Here is an 18,754-nt window from a genome sequence, read left to right as displayed (position 1 = left end):
ATTGAAGCAAGCTACAAAGATACTGGACAGAGGTCGATAGATAAAAAGAAGATTGCCTTTTGAAACACATTCCTTTGTTTTTTTTGTTTTTTTTTTGTTGTTTTGTTTTTTTTTGTTTTGTTTTTTTGAGACAAAGGTTTCTCTGTGTAGTTTTGGAGCCTGTCTTGGCATTCGCTCTGTAGACCAGGCTGGCCTCAAACTCACAGAGATCTGCCTGTGTCTGCCTCCTGAGTGCTGGGATTAAAGGCGTGTGTAACAAACCCCACTTTTTGAAGCACATTTCTGTAAATGGTTGCAGACAGATATACTAGAAGCAGCATATTATGCCGAGGATGATTTTACAGGAATAGAATATTTTGTCATATTTATATGATGAGCATAATGATGTAGTGAAAAGTGGGAGTCAACTGATACATGGGAAAGAGATGGTAACCTTGGAAAAATTTAAAAGGCTTTGAGATTTGGTATGGAATCAGGAGGCGCAGTAGCTTTTAAATTTGAACACAACTAGGTTATCCTTTGTCACAGGAAAGAGGCAGAGTACTTGGGTACAGTTGGGATAGCATGTTAGATTTTCCAGTTTTAATCTAGAGGCTATTAAAATTTGACTGTACTTTTTGCTTATTTATAGTGGCCTCTGGATAGTTTTCTGGGTGCTATAGGCAAACACTACACCATTCAGATACTATTTCTCTATAACTAAAAGAGTATTTAAATATCCCAGAGAATAGCAAGCCAGTACTCTTAACCAGAGAGGGCCTGACTCTGCTTAAGAGCACTGTCTTACTATCCCAGATGACCAGGTAAGAACCACCTAACTCCAGTTCCAGGGAATCCAACACTCTTTTCTGGTCTTTTGGTTCCCAGGTGTGCAAATGGTACATAAACATACAAGGAGCCCAAACACCCATAAACGTAAAACAAAAATATTTAAAACAAACAAACCAAAAGAGGAGGCTAGGCATGGTGGCCCATACCTTTATCTCTGCACCTGGGAGGCAGAGGCAGGTAGATCTTTGTAAATTTATGACCAGCCTAGTCTATATAATGAGCTTTCAGAGTAGATAGGGCTACATATAGAGGCCCTGTCTCAAAACAAAACAAATAAATAAGAAGGAAAAATAGTACATGATTATGTCTAGACTAGTGTCTGGCACACAATTACTATTCAACAATGTTCATTGACTGAATTCAGGTGTAGAGATACACATACACATATCTATACATATTCAGGTAATGTGTAATATAGTTTAAAGCTTTTTGTGGAGCTCTGTTTGCCACTTAAGACTTTTGTGCATTAACTGTGAGCTCCAGTGACAGGAAAGGAGAGTGTTGTTAGACCTAGGGAATTTGGGGATAGCATCCTAGAAGAGATGATATCGTATCAGGTAGAAATAGAAGAGTGCCAATAATGAGCACACCAGAATGGCTTTTATACCATTGATAATTTGGAAGTCATTTGTAGAAACAAGTGGCAGGGAGTTTCAAGTTTAGGAACATCTTAGGGATAATTTTAGTGCATTTTTATTTTGAGACAGACTGTAGACCTACTGTCCAGGAACTCACTATGTAGTCCGGGATGACTTTGAACTCACAAAAATCCACTTGCCTCAGCCTTTTGAGTGACAGGTTTAAAGGCAGGTTTAAACCTCTCACCTCCATGCCCAGCATGTAGTGAAAAGTGGGAGTCAACTGATACATGGGAAAGAGATGATAACCTTGGAAAAATTTAAAAGGCTTTGAGATTTGGCATGGAATTAGGAGGCAGTAGCTTTTGAATTTGAAAAAAAATAAATAAATATAAAAAAATATTTTTAGCCGGGCAGTGGTGGCACACGCCTTTAATCCCAGCACTCGGGAGGCAGAGGCAGGCGGATCTCTGTGAGTTCGAGGCCAGCCTGGTCTACAAGAGCTAGTTCCAGGACAGGCTCTAAAAAAAGCTGCAGAGAAACCCTGTCTCGAAAAACCAAAAAAAATAAAATAAAATAAAATAAAATAAAAATAAAAAAAAATAAAAAAAATATTTTTATAATTTGCTTAAATGTCCTTGAATTTGTACTAGGCTGTTGAATCATGCCTGTAATCCCAGTACTTGGGATCTGTAGGCAGGAGAATAAGGAGTTCAAGGTCATCCCTGGGTAAATAGCAAAGTTTGTCTGTGTGAGCTACCTGAGACCTGCCTCAAACAAAACAAAAACATAAACTAGCAAATACACTACAACCGAAACAGTTACAGTCACCAACAGCCAGGTACAGCTCCATGCACCAGTGCTCCCAATGCCTAGAAAGGCCTAGGACTGACCCTTGCCTCTCACTTCTTTTCTCCTGAGCTTGAATTACAGGCTTGGCATTGTTGTGGATTTTATTAGTATTTTGTTTTTGTTTTTGTTTTTCAAGACAGGGTTTCTCTTTGTAACAGCCCTGATTTGGAACTAGCTCTTGTAGACAAGGCTGGGCTCAAATTTACAGAGATTTGCCTGTCTCTGCTTCCTGAGTGCTGGGATTAAAGGCATGCAGATTTTATTAATTTATTTAGACAGGGCCTCTTACTATATAGTCCTGGCTAGCCTAAAACTATATAGACCAGGGTGTCTTGGAATTCACAGATGTTCCCCCTATTTCGGCCTCTCAAGTGCTGGGATTAAAACTATGCATTGTGATGTCAAATCTTTAACTTTTTTTTTTTTTTTTTTTTTTTTTTCGAGACAGGGTTTCTCTGTAGCTTTGGAGCCTGTCCTGGAACTAGCTCTTGTAGACCAGGCTGGTCTCGAACTCACAGAGATCCGTCTGCCTCTGCCTCCCGAGTGCTGGGATTAAAGGCGTGCGCCACCACCGCCCGGCAAATCTTTAACTTTTTAAAATTACATTTATTTATTGTTAGAGAGCAACTACTCGGCGTTCTCTTCTTCCACCATCTGGGTGCCAGGAATGGAACTCGGGGTGTCAGGCTTGGCAGCAAGCAACCTTCATAGCCATCTTACTGACCCTCCAGTCTTGGTTTTTTTTTCTAACTTTGTTGTGTGTTTAGTCTGCATATATGTCTGTGCATGTGTACCACATGTCTTCAATGCCTCAGGGCATCAAATTCACTAGGACCGAAGTTACTGACAGTTTGAACTGCCACATCAGTGCTGGAACTCAAACTGCTGAGCCATCTCTCATACACAACAGTAGTGTGCATGTATTAAATACTGTGTTTGATACTTAGCACATTTTTGTTCCGCATTTATTTTCATTAGTAGTTGAGTTATTGAGGATAGGGCCTTCATAGGGCTCATAATGTCTTCTCTCTTTTTGTTTGTTATTTTGGCTCACTAGTACCTAGATGTATGTGGTGCAAAGGTGGCCTGCAGTTCTAGCCCTCATTTGTGATTGAAGCAGTCAAGGAGTTCAAAGGTCATCCTGAACTACCTTGTCTCCAAAAGATGGTTGAGGGTTATATCTAGGAAAAATAAAGAATGATAATATATTGAATGAAAAATAGGAAAGCCACGATGACACATTAAGACTTGGATTTGCAAAAAAACAAAATGGAAGCCATTGTTGAATGAAAAGGGAGGACACTTTAATAAAAAAGATCCATTACATAGCCATCCTAGATGAAAAACAAAGATAGCCTGAAGGAGATGAGTTAGTTGTTAAGAGACAGAATGTAGAGATGTTTTGTGACTAGCTGACAGCTGTCAAAGGTAAGAGAAAGAATCAGTGATTACTTAGAATTCTGGGCTTTTGATTTTTTTTTTTCTTTTGGAAGGCTGTCTTAGTGTTTCTGTGGCTGTGAAGAGACCCCATGACCACAGCAATTCTTACAATGGAAAACATTTAATTGAGATGGCAGCTTACAGTTCAGAGGCAGAAAGCATGGCAACGTTCAGGCACACATGGTGTGGAGAAGTAGCTGAGAGTCCTACATCTTGCAGGCAACAGGAAGTTGACTGTGACACTGGGTAGTATCTTCAGCACAGGAAACCTCAAAATCTATCACCGTAGTGACATACTTCCTCCAAAAGGTCATACCTATTCAAATAAGCCACACCTTCTAATAATGTCACTCCCTATGAATTTATGGGTGCTAATTACATTCAGACAATCACAGAGACTGATTTTTGTTGTTGTTTGGTTTTTTTGTTTTGTTTTTATTTTTGTGAGACAGAGTTTCTCTGTGCAATTCCCTTTGTTGTCCTGGAACTCATTCCATAGGCCAGGCTGGCTTCGAACTCACAGAGATCTGCCTGCCTCTGTCTCTGAAATCCAGTTTTTATGTGTATCTGATTCGATAACAATAAGAATTCTCTGCTAAATGCAAAGTTATTATGATTTGGCACTGTTTTATTTTAGTCTTTACATTAACTTCATTCTTTTGGCTGTGGCTCTTTGGTTGTCTTAACACAATTGAGTGATCTTGGCACCCTTTTTGAAAATTAGTTGACTTCTTTGTAACAGCAGATATATATTTTTGCTTTCTTATAATTTGGGTTGCTTTTTTCCCAGAAAATCCTGCCATTAAAAGAAGATTATGCTTATTTTTAAGTAGAATTTATGTGGGTCTGTATATAAATTTTGACATTCTATCTTATAGCACAGATTTAACCTGGAAAAACACAATTTGCACATGAAAGTTATTTAGAAAGCTTTTGTTTCTGTTTTGTTAAAGCTTCTCTAGTGTCAGGTAGGTTCTATACTATTGTAGAGCTTTAAAACAAAACACCCGGGCGACAGTGGCACACGCCTTAAGTCACAGTACTCAGGAAGTAGAGGCTGATGGAGCAGTGTGAGTTTGAGGCCAACCTGGTCTACAGAGTGAGTTCCTGGACAGCTAGAACTGTTATATAGAGAAACCCTGTCTCAGGAAAAAAAAAAAGAAGAAGAAGCAGCAGCAGCAAAAGAAGAAACAAGGCATTTTGAAAGTTATGTTTCTGTTTTGTTAAAACTTCTCTAGTGTCAGGTTCTGTACTATCATAGAGCTTTAAAAAAATAGTATGTGCTGGGTGTGGGAAGCAGAGGCAGGAAGATCTGTGAATTTGAGGGTATCCCAGTCTGTGTAGAATTTCAGATCAGCCACAGCTACATAGTGAGACACTATCTCAAAGAAATAACAAACAAGCAGTGCAGTAGTAGCGCATGCCTTTAATCCTAACACTCGGGAGGCAGAGGCAGGCAGATCTCTGAGTTCGAGGCCAGCCTGGTCTACAGAGTAAGTTCCAGGACTGGCTCCATAGCTACTGAGAAACTCTGTCTCTAAAAACAAAAAAGAATAACAAACAAATAACTAATAAAAAGATGTATGTGACAGTGTTTTCACAGTGTTGATGGTTTGTAAGATACTAAGAACAGGTAATCTTACTGAAAGCAATCTACAGATTCAACGCAATGCCCATCAAAATCCCAACAAAATTTTTTCAAAGACCTCGAAAAAACAGTACTCAACTTTATTTGGAAAAGCAAAAAACCCAGGATGCCAAAACAATCCTGGACAATAAAAGAACTTCTGGAGGCATCACAATCCCTGACTTCAAACTCTACTACAGAGCTACAGTACTGAAAACAGCCTGGTATTGGCATAAGAACAGACAGGAGGACCAGTGGAACCAAAGAGAAGACCCGGATATCAATCCACACATCTTTGAACACCTGATCTTTGATAAAGAAGCAAAAAATATCAAATGGAGCCAGGTGGTAGTGATGTATGCCTTTAATCCCAGCACTCGGGAGGCAGGGGCAGGTGGATCTTTGTGAGTTCGAGGCCAGCCTGGTCTACAAGAGCTAGTTCCAGGACAGGCTCCAAAGCTCCAGAGAAACCCTGTCTCGAAAAAGAAAAAAGAAAAAGAAAAAAAAAAAAGAAAAAATATCAAATGGAAAAAAGAAAGCATATTTAACAAGTGGTGCTTGCATAACTGGATATCAACATGTAGAAAAATGAAAGTAGACCCATGTTTATCACCATGCACTCAAGTCCAATTGGATCAAAAACTTCAACATAAAGCCGGCCACACTGAACCTTATAGAAGAGAAAGTGGGAAGTATACTTGAATGCATTGGTACAGGGAACCACTTCCTAAATATAAATAACCCCAGCAGCACAGACACTGAGAAAAACAATTAATAAATGGAACCTCCTGAAACTGAAAAGCTTCTGTAAAGCAAAAGACACGGTCAGCAAGACAAAATGAGCCAGGCGGTGGTGGCGCACACCTTTAATCCCAGAACTTGGTAGGCAGAGCAGGCGGATCGCTGTGAGTTCGAGGTCAGTCTAGTCTACAAGAGCTAGTTCTAGGACAGGCTTCAAAGCTACAAAGAAACACTGTCTCAAAAAACCAACCCCCCCCCCCAAAAAAAAAACAAGACAAAAAGAAAACCTACAGAATGGGAAAAGATCTTCACTAACCCCACATCAGACAGAGGTCTGATCTCCAAAATACACAAAAAACTCAAGAAATTGGACACCAAAAGATCACATAATCCAATTTAAAAAAAATAGAGTACAGACCTAAACATAGAACGCTCAACAGAGAAATCTAAAATGGCTGAAAGACACTTAAGGAAATGCTCAACATTCTTAGTCATCAGAGAAATGCAAATCAAAACAACTCTGAGATTCCATCTGTAAGAATTCCACCTGTAAGAATGGCCAAAATCAAAAATACTGATGACAACTTATGCTGGAGAGGTTGTGGGGAAAAGGGATCACTTCTCCATTGCTGGTGGGAATGCAAGCTCGTACAACCCCTTTGGATGTCAGTGTGGCGATTTCTCAGAAAATTAGGAAACAACCTTCCTCAAGACCCAGTATACTACTTTTGGGTATATATCTAAAGGATGCTCAATCGTGCCACAAAGACATGTGCTCAACTATGTTCATAGCAGCTTTGTTTGTCATAGCCAGAACCTGGAAACAACCTAAATGCCACTCGATCAAAGAATGGATAAGAAAAATGTGGTACATTTACACAATGGAGTACTACACAGCAGAAAAAAAATAACAACAGCTTGAATTTTGCAGGAAAATGGATGGAGCTAGAAAACATTGAGTAAGGTAACCCAGACACAGAAAGACAATTATCACATGTACTCACTCATAGGTGGCTTTTAAACATAAAGCAAAGAAAGCCAGCCTACAAACCATAATCCCAGGTAATTTAGACAACAATACAGACACTAAGAGAGACATATAGACCTAATCTACATGGGAAGTAGAAAGTAGAAAAAGACAAGATCTCCTGAGTAAATTGGGAGCATGAGAACCTTGGGGGAGGGCTGAAGAAGGGAAGGGAGAGGCAGGGAGGGGAGCAGAGAAAATGTGGAGCTCAATAAATATCAATAAAAAAGAAAAAAAAAAGAAAAAAGATACTAAGGACAGAGGGTGGGAAGAAGAGTGACATGGAACATCCATGTGAATGCTTTATTTTATTTTTTTTAAACAGAAATAGTATATTTTCAGTGTATTATAGATTATACAGCTTTTTATCCTGGAACTCGCTTTGTAGACTAGGCTGGCCTCGAATTCACTAACATCTATTTTTATCTAGTATACTTTTTTTTTTTTGATACAGGCTCTTATGTAGAACAGGCTATCCATGGACTCATTGTGTAGTTGAAGATGCCCTTCAATTTCCAGTATTCCAGCTTCTACTTCCAAAGTACTGGCATTAGAGTTATGAATCAAAACATTTGGTTTATGGGGTTTGGATGATTGAACCCATGTTTCATGTATGCTAGACAAGTACTCTGTCGACTAAGCTAAATCCCTAGCTCTTCTTTGGGGTACTGGGAATTGACCCCAGGACCTTGAATATGGTGAACTACTTATTTACACCTGTAGTCCAGACAGTTTCTCAAGACCAAGAATCAAAGATTTATTTTTAGTTAAAAGTATGTGTAGTGGCACATGCTTTTAATCCCAGCACTAGGGAAGCAGAGGCAGAGGTGGATCTCTATGAGTTCGGGGTCAACCTGGTCTACAGAGTAAGTTTCAGAACAGGCTCCAAAGCTATTTAAAAAAAAAACCCTGTCTTGAAAAACAAACAAGGCTAGGTGGTGGTGGCACACGCCTTTAATCTCAGCACTCGGGAGGTGGAGGCAGGTGGATCTCTGTGAGTTTGAGGCCAGCCTGGTCTACAAAAGCTAATTCCAGGACAGGCACCAAAGCTACAGAGAAACCCTGTTTCGAAAAACCAAACCAAACAAAAAGTATGTGTGTGTGGTATATGCAAATGGCCTCAGGTGTTCAATTAGACTATGAGAGGGTACTGTATCTCTTAGAACTGAAGTTACAGAGGGTTGTGATCCACCCAACATAGATGGGTGTCAAGAACTGAACTCAGATCCTCAGCATGAACTTGCTCTTAACACCGGGACATCTTTCTAGCCCAAGACCAAAAATCTTGAAATTACTTGAACTCTATAGGTCTCTGAATTAGATTATGAGTATCTTGGGTGATGCTGAAAAGAAACAGACTCTTGGTGGCTTTGTGCTATTTCTGTAAGCTCTGGTAGAGTCTATTGTTTAGAGCCTTTACATTCTTTCAGTATTTTCTCTTTCGTACATGTTGAAATATTTTTATCACTTGAAGCTTTTCCCAACTAATGGATCTTTCTTTGATGCCATCATTTTGTATAACTTTATGTTCTTTTCTCTTAGGAGTCTCAGCAGTCTAACTTTGGCTCTGGAGAACAAAGTAAGTATTTCTTTTCTTGCTGGTTTTCAAGTTAGCCTATTTATTAGATCTTTTCTCATATAGCCGTGCCTTATAATACTTTTAAATTTTTTACATGTCTTACTCTGATTTTTGTGATCTGATTAAAAAAAAAAATAGAAAGCTATACTAGGTGTTGGTGGCACACACCTTCAATCTTAGCACTTGTGGGGCAGAGGCAGGTGGATCTCTGTGAGTTCGAGGCCAGTCTGGTCTACAAGAGCTAGTTCCAGGACAGGCTCCAAAGCTACAGAGAAACCCTGTCTCGAAAAACAAAAAAATAAAAAAGAAAGAAAGAAAGCTGAGCTGAGTCTTAAGAAAACTCAAGAACTATATAGGTCATTAAAAATCAAAATAAGCTGAGCATGGTGTTGCAAACCTTTAGCCCCTACCTATACTTAGGAGGCAGAGGCAGGTGAATCTCTGTGAATTTAAGGCCATCCTGGTTTACATAATGAATTCCAGGTTAGCCAGGCCTATGTAGAGAGAGACCCTGTCTTAAAAAAAAAAAAAGAATAAAATAAATAAATAAACTTATTTAAACTAATAGTTGAAATTTTATAAAATCAGTTTGCTGGTCACCTCACAATGTCAAGAGCCATCCTTTCCACTTCCTTCATGGTGCTAGTTTTGTGGTGATAAAACTGTAGGCTAGTATGATCATGTTAGTACTACCGCAGGCTCCTTATGCATTTCTTATTCATTCTTCTTGAGTCTTCTGATCTGGACAGAAAGCCTGGTATCCTCTGCAGCCTCATGCTCACCTTCATTCTTCACTTCTCAGAGCTCTTGTGGAAGATGGCTGTAGAGAACGTATAACCAAGAGATGTGCTCACTGATAGTGGTGAGGTCAGGGCCACTGCAGGTGTTTGGGTGTTGTTGTGTACGCTGAACAACAGTTTATTAGATAGATTTATGCTGGTGTAAGAGTATTCTGAAAAATAGCCGGGCGGTGGTGGCGCACGCCTTTAATCCCAGCACTCGGGAGGCAGAGGCAGGCGGATCTCTGAGTTCGAGGCCAGCCTGGTCTACAAGAGCTAGTTCCAGGAAAGGCTCTAGAAACTACAGGGAAACCCTGTCTCGAAAAACAAAAAACAAAAAACAAAACAAAAAAAAAAGAGTATTCTGAAAAATAAAAATAAGATTTTTTTATCTTTACTAGTTGGTTTTGTGTGTGTGTGAGAGAGAGAGAGAAAGGAGAGAGATAGAGAGAGAGACAGAGAGACAGAGAGAGAGAGATTTTAATGCAAGGATAAGACAAGAATTTATCTCTTTGTCTATAGAGCGAGTTCCAAGACAACCAGAGCTGTTTCACAGAGAAACCTTGTCTTGGAAAAAAAAATCTCCTATGTTTGCATATTTATCATATGTGTAAGAGGTGTGGGAATGCCACAGTAGACATGCAGAAGTCATGAGACAACTTTTAGCAGTCAGACATAACATCTGTATCTACCTTACAACTATATCTATTCATTCATTCATTCATTTATTTATTTATTTATTTATTTATTTATTGGTTTTTTGGAGACAAAGTTTCTCTGTAGCTTTGGAGCCTGTCCTGGAACTAGCTCTTGTAGACCAGGCTGGCCTCGAACTCACAGAGATCCGCCTGCCTCTGCCTCCCGAGTGCTGGAATTAAAGGCGTGAGCCACCATCGCCTGGCTTTGACAGTGGTTTTTGTAGCAGGGTTTCACTGTGTAGCCCTGACTGTGCTGGTACTCAGAGACCCTTCTGCCTCTGTCCCTGGAGTGCTAGGATTAAAGGCATTCATCACTGCATTCAGCTTTGACATGATATGCCCAAAATAGCTAGCTATAAACCAAAACTTTTAAATTTTCTCTTAAGAGTATTGCTTCATTATTTTTGCTCCATCTTCATTTACTTCTCCAGTGTTTAATTATGGCAGACAGGGTCATAAACTTCATCTGTTTTTTTATTACTTTATATTTTTCACTGGATTTATTTATTCTTATTTTTTGGGGGGTGGTTCTGGCCCTCAAGCATGAGCTACCTCCCAGGGTGTAACAGCTGTACCAGTCATTAGTTGACCATTCCCACAAATTTTTTTTTTACCATCTTTCCCCAATACTTGATTTATTTTAAATGCTTTTCAGTATGTATTCTAGTTTATTCTTTTACAATATTAAAACCATGTTACATGAAATAATTAAAGTTATTTAATTAGCCTTCTGCTAATGGACATGTGTTTTGTTTCCCAGCTTTTGTTGTTAAAGCTGTGCTTTTATAATACTGGATGTGGTGATATTCACTTATAATTCTGACTTTGGGGCAGCTGAAACAGAGAGATTGCAAGTTCAAGGCCAGTTCAGGCTCTACATTGTGAATTTGGGCCAACCTGGCTGTGTAGTGAGATCCTATCTCCAGAAAATATAAATAAAGCCATCTTATTATTAATATTGTGTCTATATGTGTCTGTGAGCACTCCTCCAGATGCTGGGTAGATTCCTTTCTTTGAACTAGATCAGTAGCAGGACAGTTAGAGTGTTGATACGGTAATGTAAATGCACTGCCTTCTAGAATGCCTGTGGAGTCTTCTGACCACTGTGTGCAATGTATTCATTTTTTTGAAAATAGACATTTTATATAGACATTTGATAATCTAAATAACCAATTTCAGCTGCTTACTTCTATATCTTTTTGTTTTAGAAAGATACAATGCTTCTGCTAAAACATCAAATGGGCACCAGTCAAAATCGTAAGTTTATTGCTTAATGAGTATCTTTTTTCCCTAGAAGTTATCTATAGTAGCTGGATTTTTTTTTGTTTTGTTTTTTTGTTTTTTTTTTTTTTTTATTTATTTATGTCTTATGTATACAACACTACATGCATGCCCATACACCAGAAGAGGGCGCCAGATCTCATTACAGATGGGTGTGAGCCATCATGTGGTTGCTGGGAATTGAACTCAGGACCTCTGGAAGAGCAGTCAGTGCTCTTAACCTCTGAGCCATCTCTCCAGCCCTAGCTGGATGTTTTAAATGGTATAAATATTACCCTTTTGTTTTTTGTTTTTTGGTTTTTTTTTTTTTGGTTTTTCGAGACAGGGTTTCTCTGCAGCTTTAGAGCCTGTCCTGGAGCTAGCTCTTATAGACCAGGCTGGTCTCGAACTCACAGAGATCCGCCTGCCTCTGCCTCCCGAGTGCTGGGATTAAAGGCGTGCGCCACCACCGCCCGGCACCCTTTTGTTTTTTACAATTTTAAATTAACCATTGATTTTTGTATGTGGATATGTATGTATGTGGAAGTCAGAGGACAACTTGTGGAAGTCATTCTCTGACCTAGGCTAAGTTCAGGTTGTTGGGTATAGTGGCAAGCCCCATTACCCACTGAGCCATTTCATTGAACTCTGCTTTTCAATGTGAAATCAGAGGCCTTGTGCATGATAAGCTCACACTTTACAATTGAACTACATACATCTCCATGCAGAAACACTAATGTTTGTGGCAGACATAAGCTAACTTTAACTGTAAAAGTCCAGAGAGTGTATTGTAGAGTTTATGTTCTACGAACTCAGTTTTGTCATAAACTGTAAAAGCTGTATAGATCACAGACATGGCTGTGTTCTATCTAAGAATACTAACTTCATTGTTTTTGTTTTTTGAGACCAAATCTTATGGTATCTGGGCTGTAGTCAAGCTCACCATATATGTTCAAGGCTGACATGAACTTGATCCTTTTGCCTCTACCTTCCAAGTATTCAGATTATATATAGGCAAATACCTGGGTTTTCTCTTTTTTGTTGTGGTAGAAATCCAGGTTTTTTCACATGTTAGCCTAGTATCATACCACTGAGCAATATCTCCAGTCCAATTAAAATTTATTTACAAAATAGCAGTGGAAAACTGGCTATGGAAATATAAAGCATGAACTCACAAAGTTATAAAAACCAATTTATTAAGGGGTGCAATGAAAAGGACAAACTCTACAAATACAGAGTAAGGTGCAGAAGTGGCATGACTTGGTCTTCAACCATACCAGGCACAAGCCAGAGCAAGAGAGCAAGCGCCTTTCCCCTCCAGCTTATCAGTCTTCACAGAGCACACAAGGCCACGTCTTATGGCTAGTATACCCCAAATAAATTCCCACAACAGAAATACATGTCTATAATCCCAGCATTCAGAAGGCTGAGTCAGGAGGACTGTCATGAATTTAAAGCCAACCAGGGCTACAAAGCAAGTTCAACCAATCTGGGGTATATATACTAATACCTTTTCTAAAATAGTGAAAACATGTTACAAGCATCTCAAAAAGGCAAAAGGTAAATAAAGAAAGAACAAACAAACAAATAAAAAAAACCAGTGGCCTAGGTTTGCTGTGTAGGCCATGGTTTGCCCACCTCTACTATGAGTTCAGTTTGTGCGTGCGTGCGTGCGTGCGTGCGTGTGTGTGTGGTTTTTTTGAGACAGGATTTCTCTATACATTCCTGACTGTTGTATATTATAGGGTCGCTTATTTGTTCCCAGCTGCTCAACCCCTAAATAATCACATAGAAACCACATTATTTAAAACACTGCTTGGCCCATTAGCTCTAGCTTCTTATTGGCTAACTCTTACATATTAATTTAACCCATTTCTATTAATCTGTGTATTGCCACATGGCTGTGGCTTACTGGATAAAGTTCCCACGTTTGTCTCTGGCAGGGCTACATGGCTTATCTCTGACTCCACCCTTCTTTCTCCTAGCATTCAGTTTAGTTTTCCCTGCTTACCTAAATTCTGCCCTGCCTTAGGTCCAAAACAGTTTCTTTATTCATTAATGGTAATACAACATACAGAGGGGACTCCCACTTCAGCCTAACTCATATATTAATTTAACCCATCTCTGTTAATCTGTGTATTGCCATTTGGCTGTGGTTACCGGATAAAATTCCATCCAGTGTCTGTCTCTGACGGGGCTACATGTCTTCTCTTGACTCCTCTGCCTTCTTTTTTCCCAGTATTCATTTTAGTTTTCCCTGTGTAGCTCTACTCTGTCCTATCAGGCCAAGTAAGTTTTTATTCATTAAGCAATAAAAGCAACATATATACAGAAGAACTTTCTACATCACCTGATTGTCCTGGAACTTGCTCTATAGACATGACTAGCCTCAAACTCACAGAGAACTACCTGCCTCTGCCTCCTGAGTGCTGGATTAAAGGTGTGAGCCACCACTGAATGTTTAATTTTTAAAACATGTGTTAAAGATAGGATTCTTCTTAGTAAATCTTCCATTTAGCTACCAAATACAACATAGTTTATATTATCTTTAAATTTTCATATTTTTATTATATTTTGTAGGTAGAATCAGAAATATGTATCATAGTAGGGGTAGGTGTATTAACATGACAATAAGTTACGTCTAGAGAGTGAGTACTCGAACTCCTGAGATCACAGGTTAACTCTGATTACAACAAAGTTCCAAAGAAACAGCCATTAGGTGGCTTTCTGTGCCACAGAGACAGACCACAGCGCTAACCTCAACCTAATAGCCTCTTCCTGTAACAAAAGGAGGACTATGAAGGAAATCCATGAAAAAAAAAACAACTTCCATGCCCTGCTGAGAAACTCACTATAACCCTGTCATCACATCTTTATGCCTGTCTGCTACATATGGGCACACCACTTTGGTTGCTGAGGAAACAAAAACATGCTGCACCTAGAGCAGTGTTGTGAAGGCTTTGACATACTCACATATGTAAACAGGCTCATTGAGCTGCCATTATTAAATCATAAGGGCTGAGAGAATTCAGAGCAAGTACATTTTCTTTACTGGAAATTGGTCTTTTAGCTATGCTAAACCCTTGTTCAAAAGAAAACTTTTTTAAAATTTCGTTTACTGAACTAATTTTAAAACACTTCTCCTATGGTCATCTGGTTACTTATTTCCAGGTGATTTGTGTGTTATGCGTATTTTGAATCTGTGGTCAGATTTAGAAATGCAGATTAGGCTTTGAGGGAGAGTGCAAGTAGTCACCCTGTGAGAGGACCTCCTGCTGCTGCCTGCAGACTCGGACCTACGGGGGTGATGAGGAAGTGAGTGTTTCTGGTGCAGAGCTCTCAAACTTCATGTGGATTTTTCTTTCATGTAAAAAAAAAACCATCAACAAAACACAGAATGTTTTGTGTTACTCAGATTTTAAATCTAATAATTTTGAACTTAAGTAAAACTTAAACCTTTGATTTTACTTTCAAAAGAAGTTGTAGAAATTGTTAGCTTATTGTATTTGTATATTTTTAATTCAGCTTTAGTTTTGGTGAAGGAAGATTTGCAACTTGGATTTAAAAATTCATACACATTCATTTCTTACTCAAAATTCTTCTGCTGATGTTACTTGTCTTCATAGCAAGGCAATTATGAACCAGACCTTTGATTAGGGAAATTGTGTTAAGGTTTTCAGTTATCCGATCCAGAAGTACTCAGTTCTTCTCTTCATGGACCATGGAGACAAAAAAGAGATTGCTTAATGCTTCAATTTTATCTTGCTTCTCTTTAGGAGTCATATCTAGTAGACCAAAGCTTTATTAATTGTTTTAGTATACATGCAGGTGTACAATTAGAGACATGTTTGTTGTAACAGGAGTGTATGTGAGAGTTTATCTAGAAAACAAGATTGAATGTTTTACTCATGGGGTTAGAAGTTTTGTTCATGTCATGTCCACTGCTCTCTTTGCAGAACACTAAATTTTGCTTTCTTTAATTTTAATTTTTGTTTTATGAGATATGGTTGTTCTATGTAGCCCTGGCTGCTGTGAAATTCGATCTGTTGGCCAGGCTGGCCTCGAACTCAGAGATTCACCTGCCTCTGCCTCCCTACTGCTGGGATTAAAGGTGTGCACTACCTCCACCCGGTTTAAATGCTTTTACTATAATGTGAACAAATGTAAACAGGAGAGAGAGAGAGTGTGCATATGTGTTTCAATTTTTGGCTAACATAATGATTATTCTTAGAATTATTGGTAAGTTCTTAGTACTCTGGCCTGCTGTGATTAATTAATGCTCCTTTCTGCCTTTTCCCTCTAGTATGTTAAAAGATGACTTAAAACTAAGCAGCAGTGAAGACAGTGATGGGGAACAGGTGTGTCTGCTATGCAATCTTTCAGTCCTTTATACTACTCTTTCACTGTGTCTTAGCTCAAGATCAGTACCTTTTCCTGTAAGCTCTCTTACACTGGATGATCATAGTCTTTTCTGTAATGTCTTTAAGCTTCTTTTTTTGTTTTTTGTTTTTAGATTGATTTTTTTCTTAACATACATACATTTAATTTGTTTGTTTGTTTACTTATTTATTTAATTTGGTTTTTCAAGACAGGGTTTCTCTTTTATCTTTGGGGCCTATCCTAGAACTCACCAGGCTGGCCTCAAACTCACAGATATCTTTCTCTGACTCCCAAGTGCTGGGATTAAAGATGTGTGGCACCACTGCCTGGCATTTTTGCTTAACATTTATTGTGAACCAGAACATAATTTTGAAGCAGGAGATTATTTATAAGAAATATTTATGAAAGTTTTAAAAATGTTTATTTTTTTCATATGTATGGATCTTCTAGAACTGGATTTTTTCTTTCTTTTTTATTATTACTTAAAAAAATAATACCATTCCAAATTCCCACTCCCTCCCTTCCTCCCAGTCCCCTTCCTCTCCCTCCACAGACCCTTCTCCCCACTCCTCCAACTCTAAGGGAGTGCCATGTACCCCGCCCTGTGGAAGGTCCAAGGCCCTCCCTACTACATCTAGTTTGAGCAAGGTTTACATCCAAAGAGAATAGGATCCCATGAAGCCGGTATCTGCAGTAGAGACACATCCCAGTGTCACTATCAGTGACCCCTCAGTCTGCCCAGCTGTCAACCCCCTTCAGAGTGGCTTGGTTGTTCCCATGCTTGTTCACTCCCAGTCCAGTTGGAGTTGGTGAGCTCCCAATGGCTCAAGCAAACTGTCTCGGTGGATGACCCCTTCATGGTCTTGAATTCCTTTACTCATACCACTCTTCAAATGGTGCTGGCATAACTGGATATCAACATGTAGAAGAATGAAAATGGATCCATATCTGTTATCATGCACAAAACTCAAGTCCAAATGTATTAAAGACCTCAATATAAATCCGACCACACTGAACCTGATAGAGGAGAAAGTGGAAAGTAATCTTCAATGCATGGGCACAGGAGACCATTTCCTAAATATAACCCCAGTAGCACAGACAATAAGAGCATCAATAAATAAATGGGCCTCCTGAAACTGAGAAGCTTCTGTAAAGCAAAGGACACAGTCAATAAGACAAAAAGACAGCCTACTGAATGAGGAAAAAAAAAATTCACCAACCCATATCAGACAAAGGACTAATCTCCAAAATATATAAAGAACTCAAGAAATTAGACATTAAAATTCTAAATAACCCAATTAAAAAGTGGTATACTAAACTAAACAGAGAATTCTCAACAGAAGGATTTCAGATGGCCAAAAGATACTTAAGGACATGTTCTTCTTCCTTAGCTATCAGGGAAATGCAAATCAAAACAACTTTGAGATACCATCTTTTCTTTATACATCTTTTTTTATTGATATTTATTGAGCTCTACCTGGAAATGGATTTACAGATGGTCATGAACACCATGTATGTACTGGATCCTCTGCAAGAACAGTCAGTGCTCTTAACTGATGAGCCATCTCCAACCCCAACCCCGTACTTTTTTAAGTCTTTTTTTTTTTTTTTTTTTTTTTTTTTTGGTAGTAGTGCTTCTGGGGATGGATTGAGCTAGGCAAGTACTACTACTTCTTCTTCTTCTTCTTCTTCTTCTTCTTCTTTTTTTTTTTTTTAAAAAAAAAGATACTTTATTATGTATGCAGTGTTCTGCCTTCAGGCCAGAAGAGGGCACCAGGTCTCATTACAGATGGTTGTGAGCCTCCATGTGGTTGCTAGGAATTGAACTCAGGACTTCTGGAAGAGCAGTCAGTGCTCTTAACCTCTGAGCCACCTCTCCAGTCCAAGTACTACTTGTTTACATAAAAACAGGATCCTGGCTTGTTATTGTTTGTGGTGTTTTGCTTATTGGTTTTATTTTGAGGCAGTGGTTCACCAAGTTGCCCATGCTAGCCTCAGTCTCATGATCCTGCTGCTTCCACCTTCTAAGTGCTGTGGTGTTCTGTTTTTGTTTTGTTTTTTTTTAAATCACTGTATTAAGTAAATATTGATGCTTGTGTTAGAGAAGCCATTTTTTGTTGTTTTAGTTCAGGCATTCATATTATTAGTTATTTCACAGATTTCTTATGCTTCACTTTTAGGACTGTGATAAGACAATGCCAAGGAGTACACCAGGAAGGTAGGGATTGAAATCCTTTTATTCTGTGGTTGTCTTGTTTTGATGGCTGAGACTAGGTTGATTTAAAATCGTGGGGTATCATTATTATAAATAATGCCAACTGTGATGGTGGTTGTATAGTTCTATTAATTAAAATTCATTAAATTATGTACTCAGACTGGGTGAATTTTAAGGTATGTTAAAAGTGAATATTATTAAGTGAGTGATGCATTAGAAACTTTTGGGAGATGTCTATTTGTAATGAAGTTTTGTGTTCCTTTAAATGTAATAGCATATGCACACATCATAACCAAATCCAGTTGTCAGATTTGGGTGGGTTTTGTTTTTAAAGGAAACTTTTGTCATTTCTATTTTATCTCCTTTAGTAACTCTGAACCATCACATCATAATAGTGAGGGAGCAGATAACTCCAGGGATGACTCAAGCAGCCACAGTGGATCTGAAAGCAGCTCTGGCTCTGACTCGGAGAGTGAAAGTAGCTCCAGTGACAGTGAGGCAAATGAGCCCTCACAGAATGCATCTCCTGAGGTGAGGGGGCTGCTCCCTTAGCCCTCAAGTTCTTTCATGATATCCACTCAGCCCATCACTGCATATTTTGATCAAAGGCAATTGAACCATGTATCTTATAGAAAACCTAAACCATTTTGGTTTCCTTATTATTTTAAAAGCTTTTTTATTTTATTATTTTTCTTTAAATAATTTTTATTTTTATTTTTTTAATATTTATTTATTATGTATACAATA

The 18,754-nt window shown here is 38.7% G+C and overlaps 1 protein-coding gene across 1 annotated transcript in view; it reads left to right on the top strand.

Moving 5' to 3' along the window:
* Window positions 1-18,754, top strand: part of Aff4 (AF4/FMR2 family member 4) — an 83,046-nt gene that overhangs the window by 40,584 nt on the left and 23,708 nt on the right. The window contains exons 6-10 of the mRNA XM_038326521.1: window positions 8,639-8,675; window positions 11,361-11,409; window positions 15,716-15,770; window positions 17,973-18,010; window positions 18,376-18,538. Of these exons, the coding sequence (XP_038182449.1) occupies window positions 8,639-8,675; window positions 11,361-11,409; window positions 15,716-15,770; window positions 17,973-18,010; window positions 18,376-18,538 (342 nt within the window). The remainder of the gene's footprint in view (window positions 1-8,638; window positions 8,676-11,360; window positions 11,410-15,715; window positions 15,771-17,972; window positions 18,011-18,375; window positions 18,539-18,754) is intronic.

The sequence above is a fragment of the Arvicola amphibius genome, chromosome 4 (assembly GCF_903992535.2).
Source record: "Arvicola amphibius chromosome 4, mArvAmp1.2, whole genome shotgun sequence".
In the NCBI taxonomy this organism is placed as follows: Eukaryota; Metazoa; Chordata; class Mammalia; order Rodentia; family Cricetidae; genus Arvicola; species Arvicola amphibius.
Note: the sequence above shows the minus strand (reverse complement) of the source record. Positions and strands in the feature narration are given on the sequence as shown.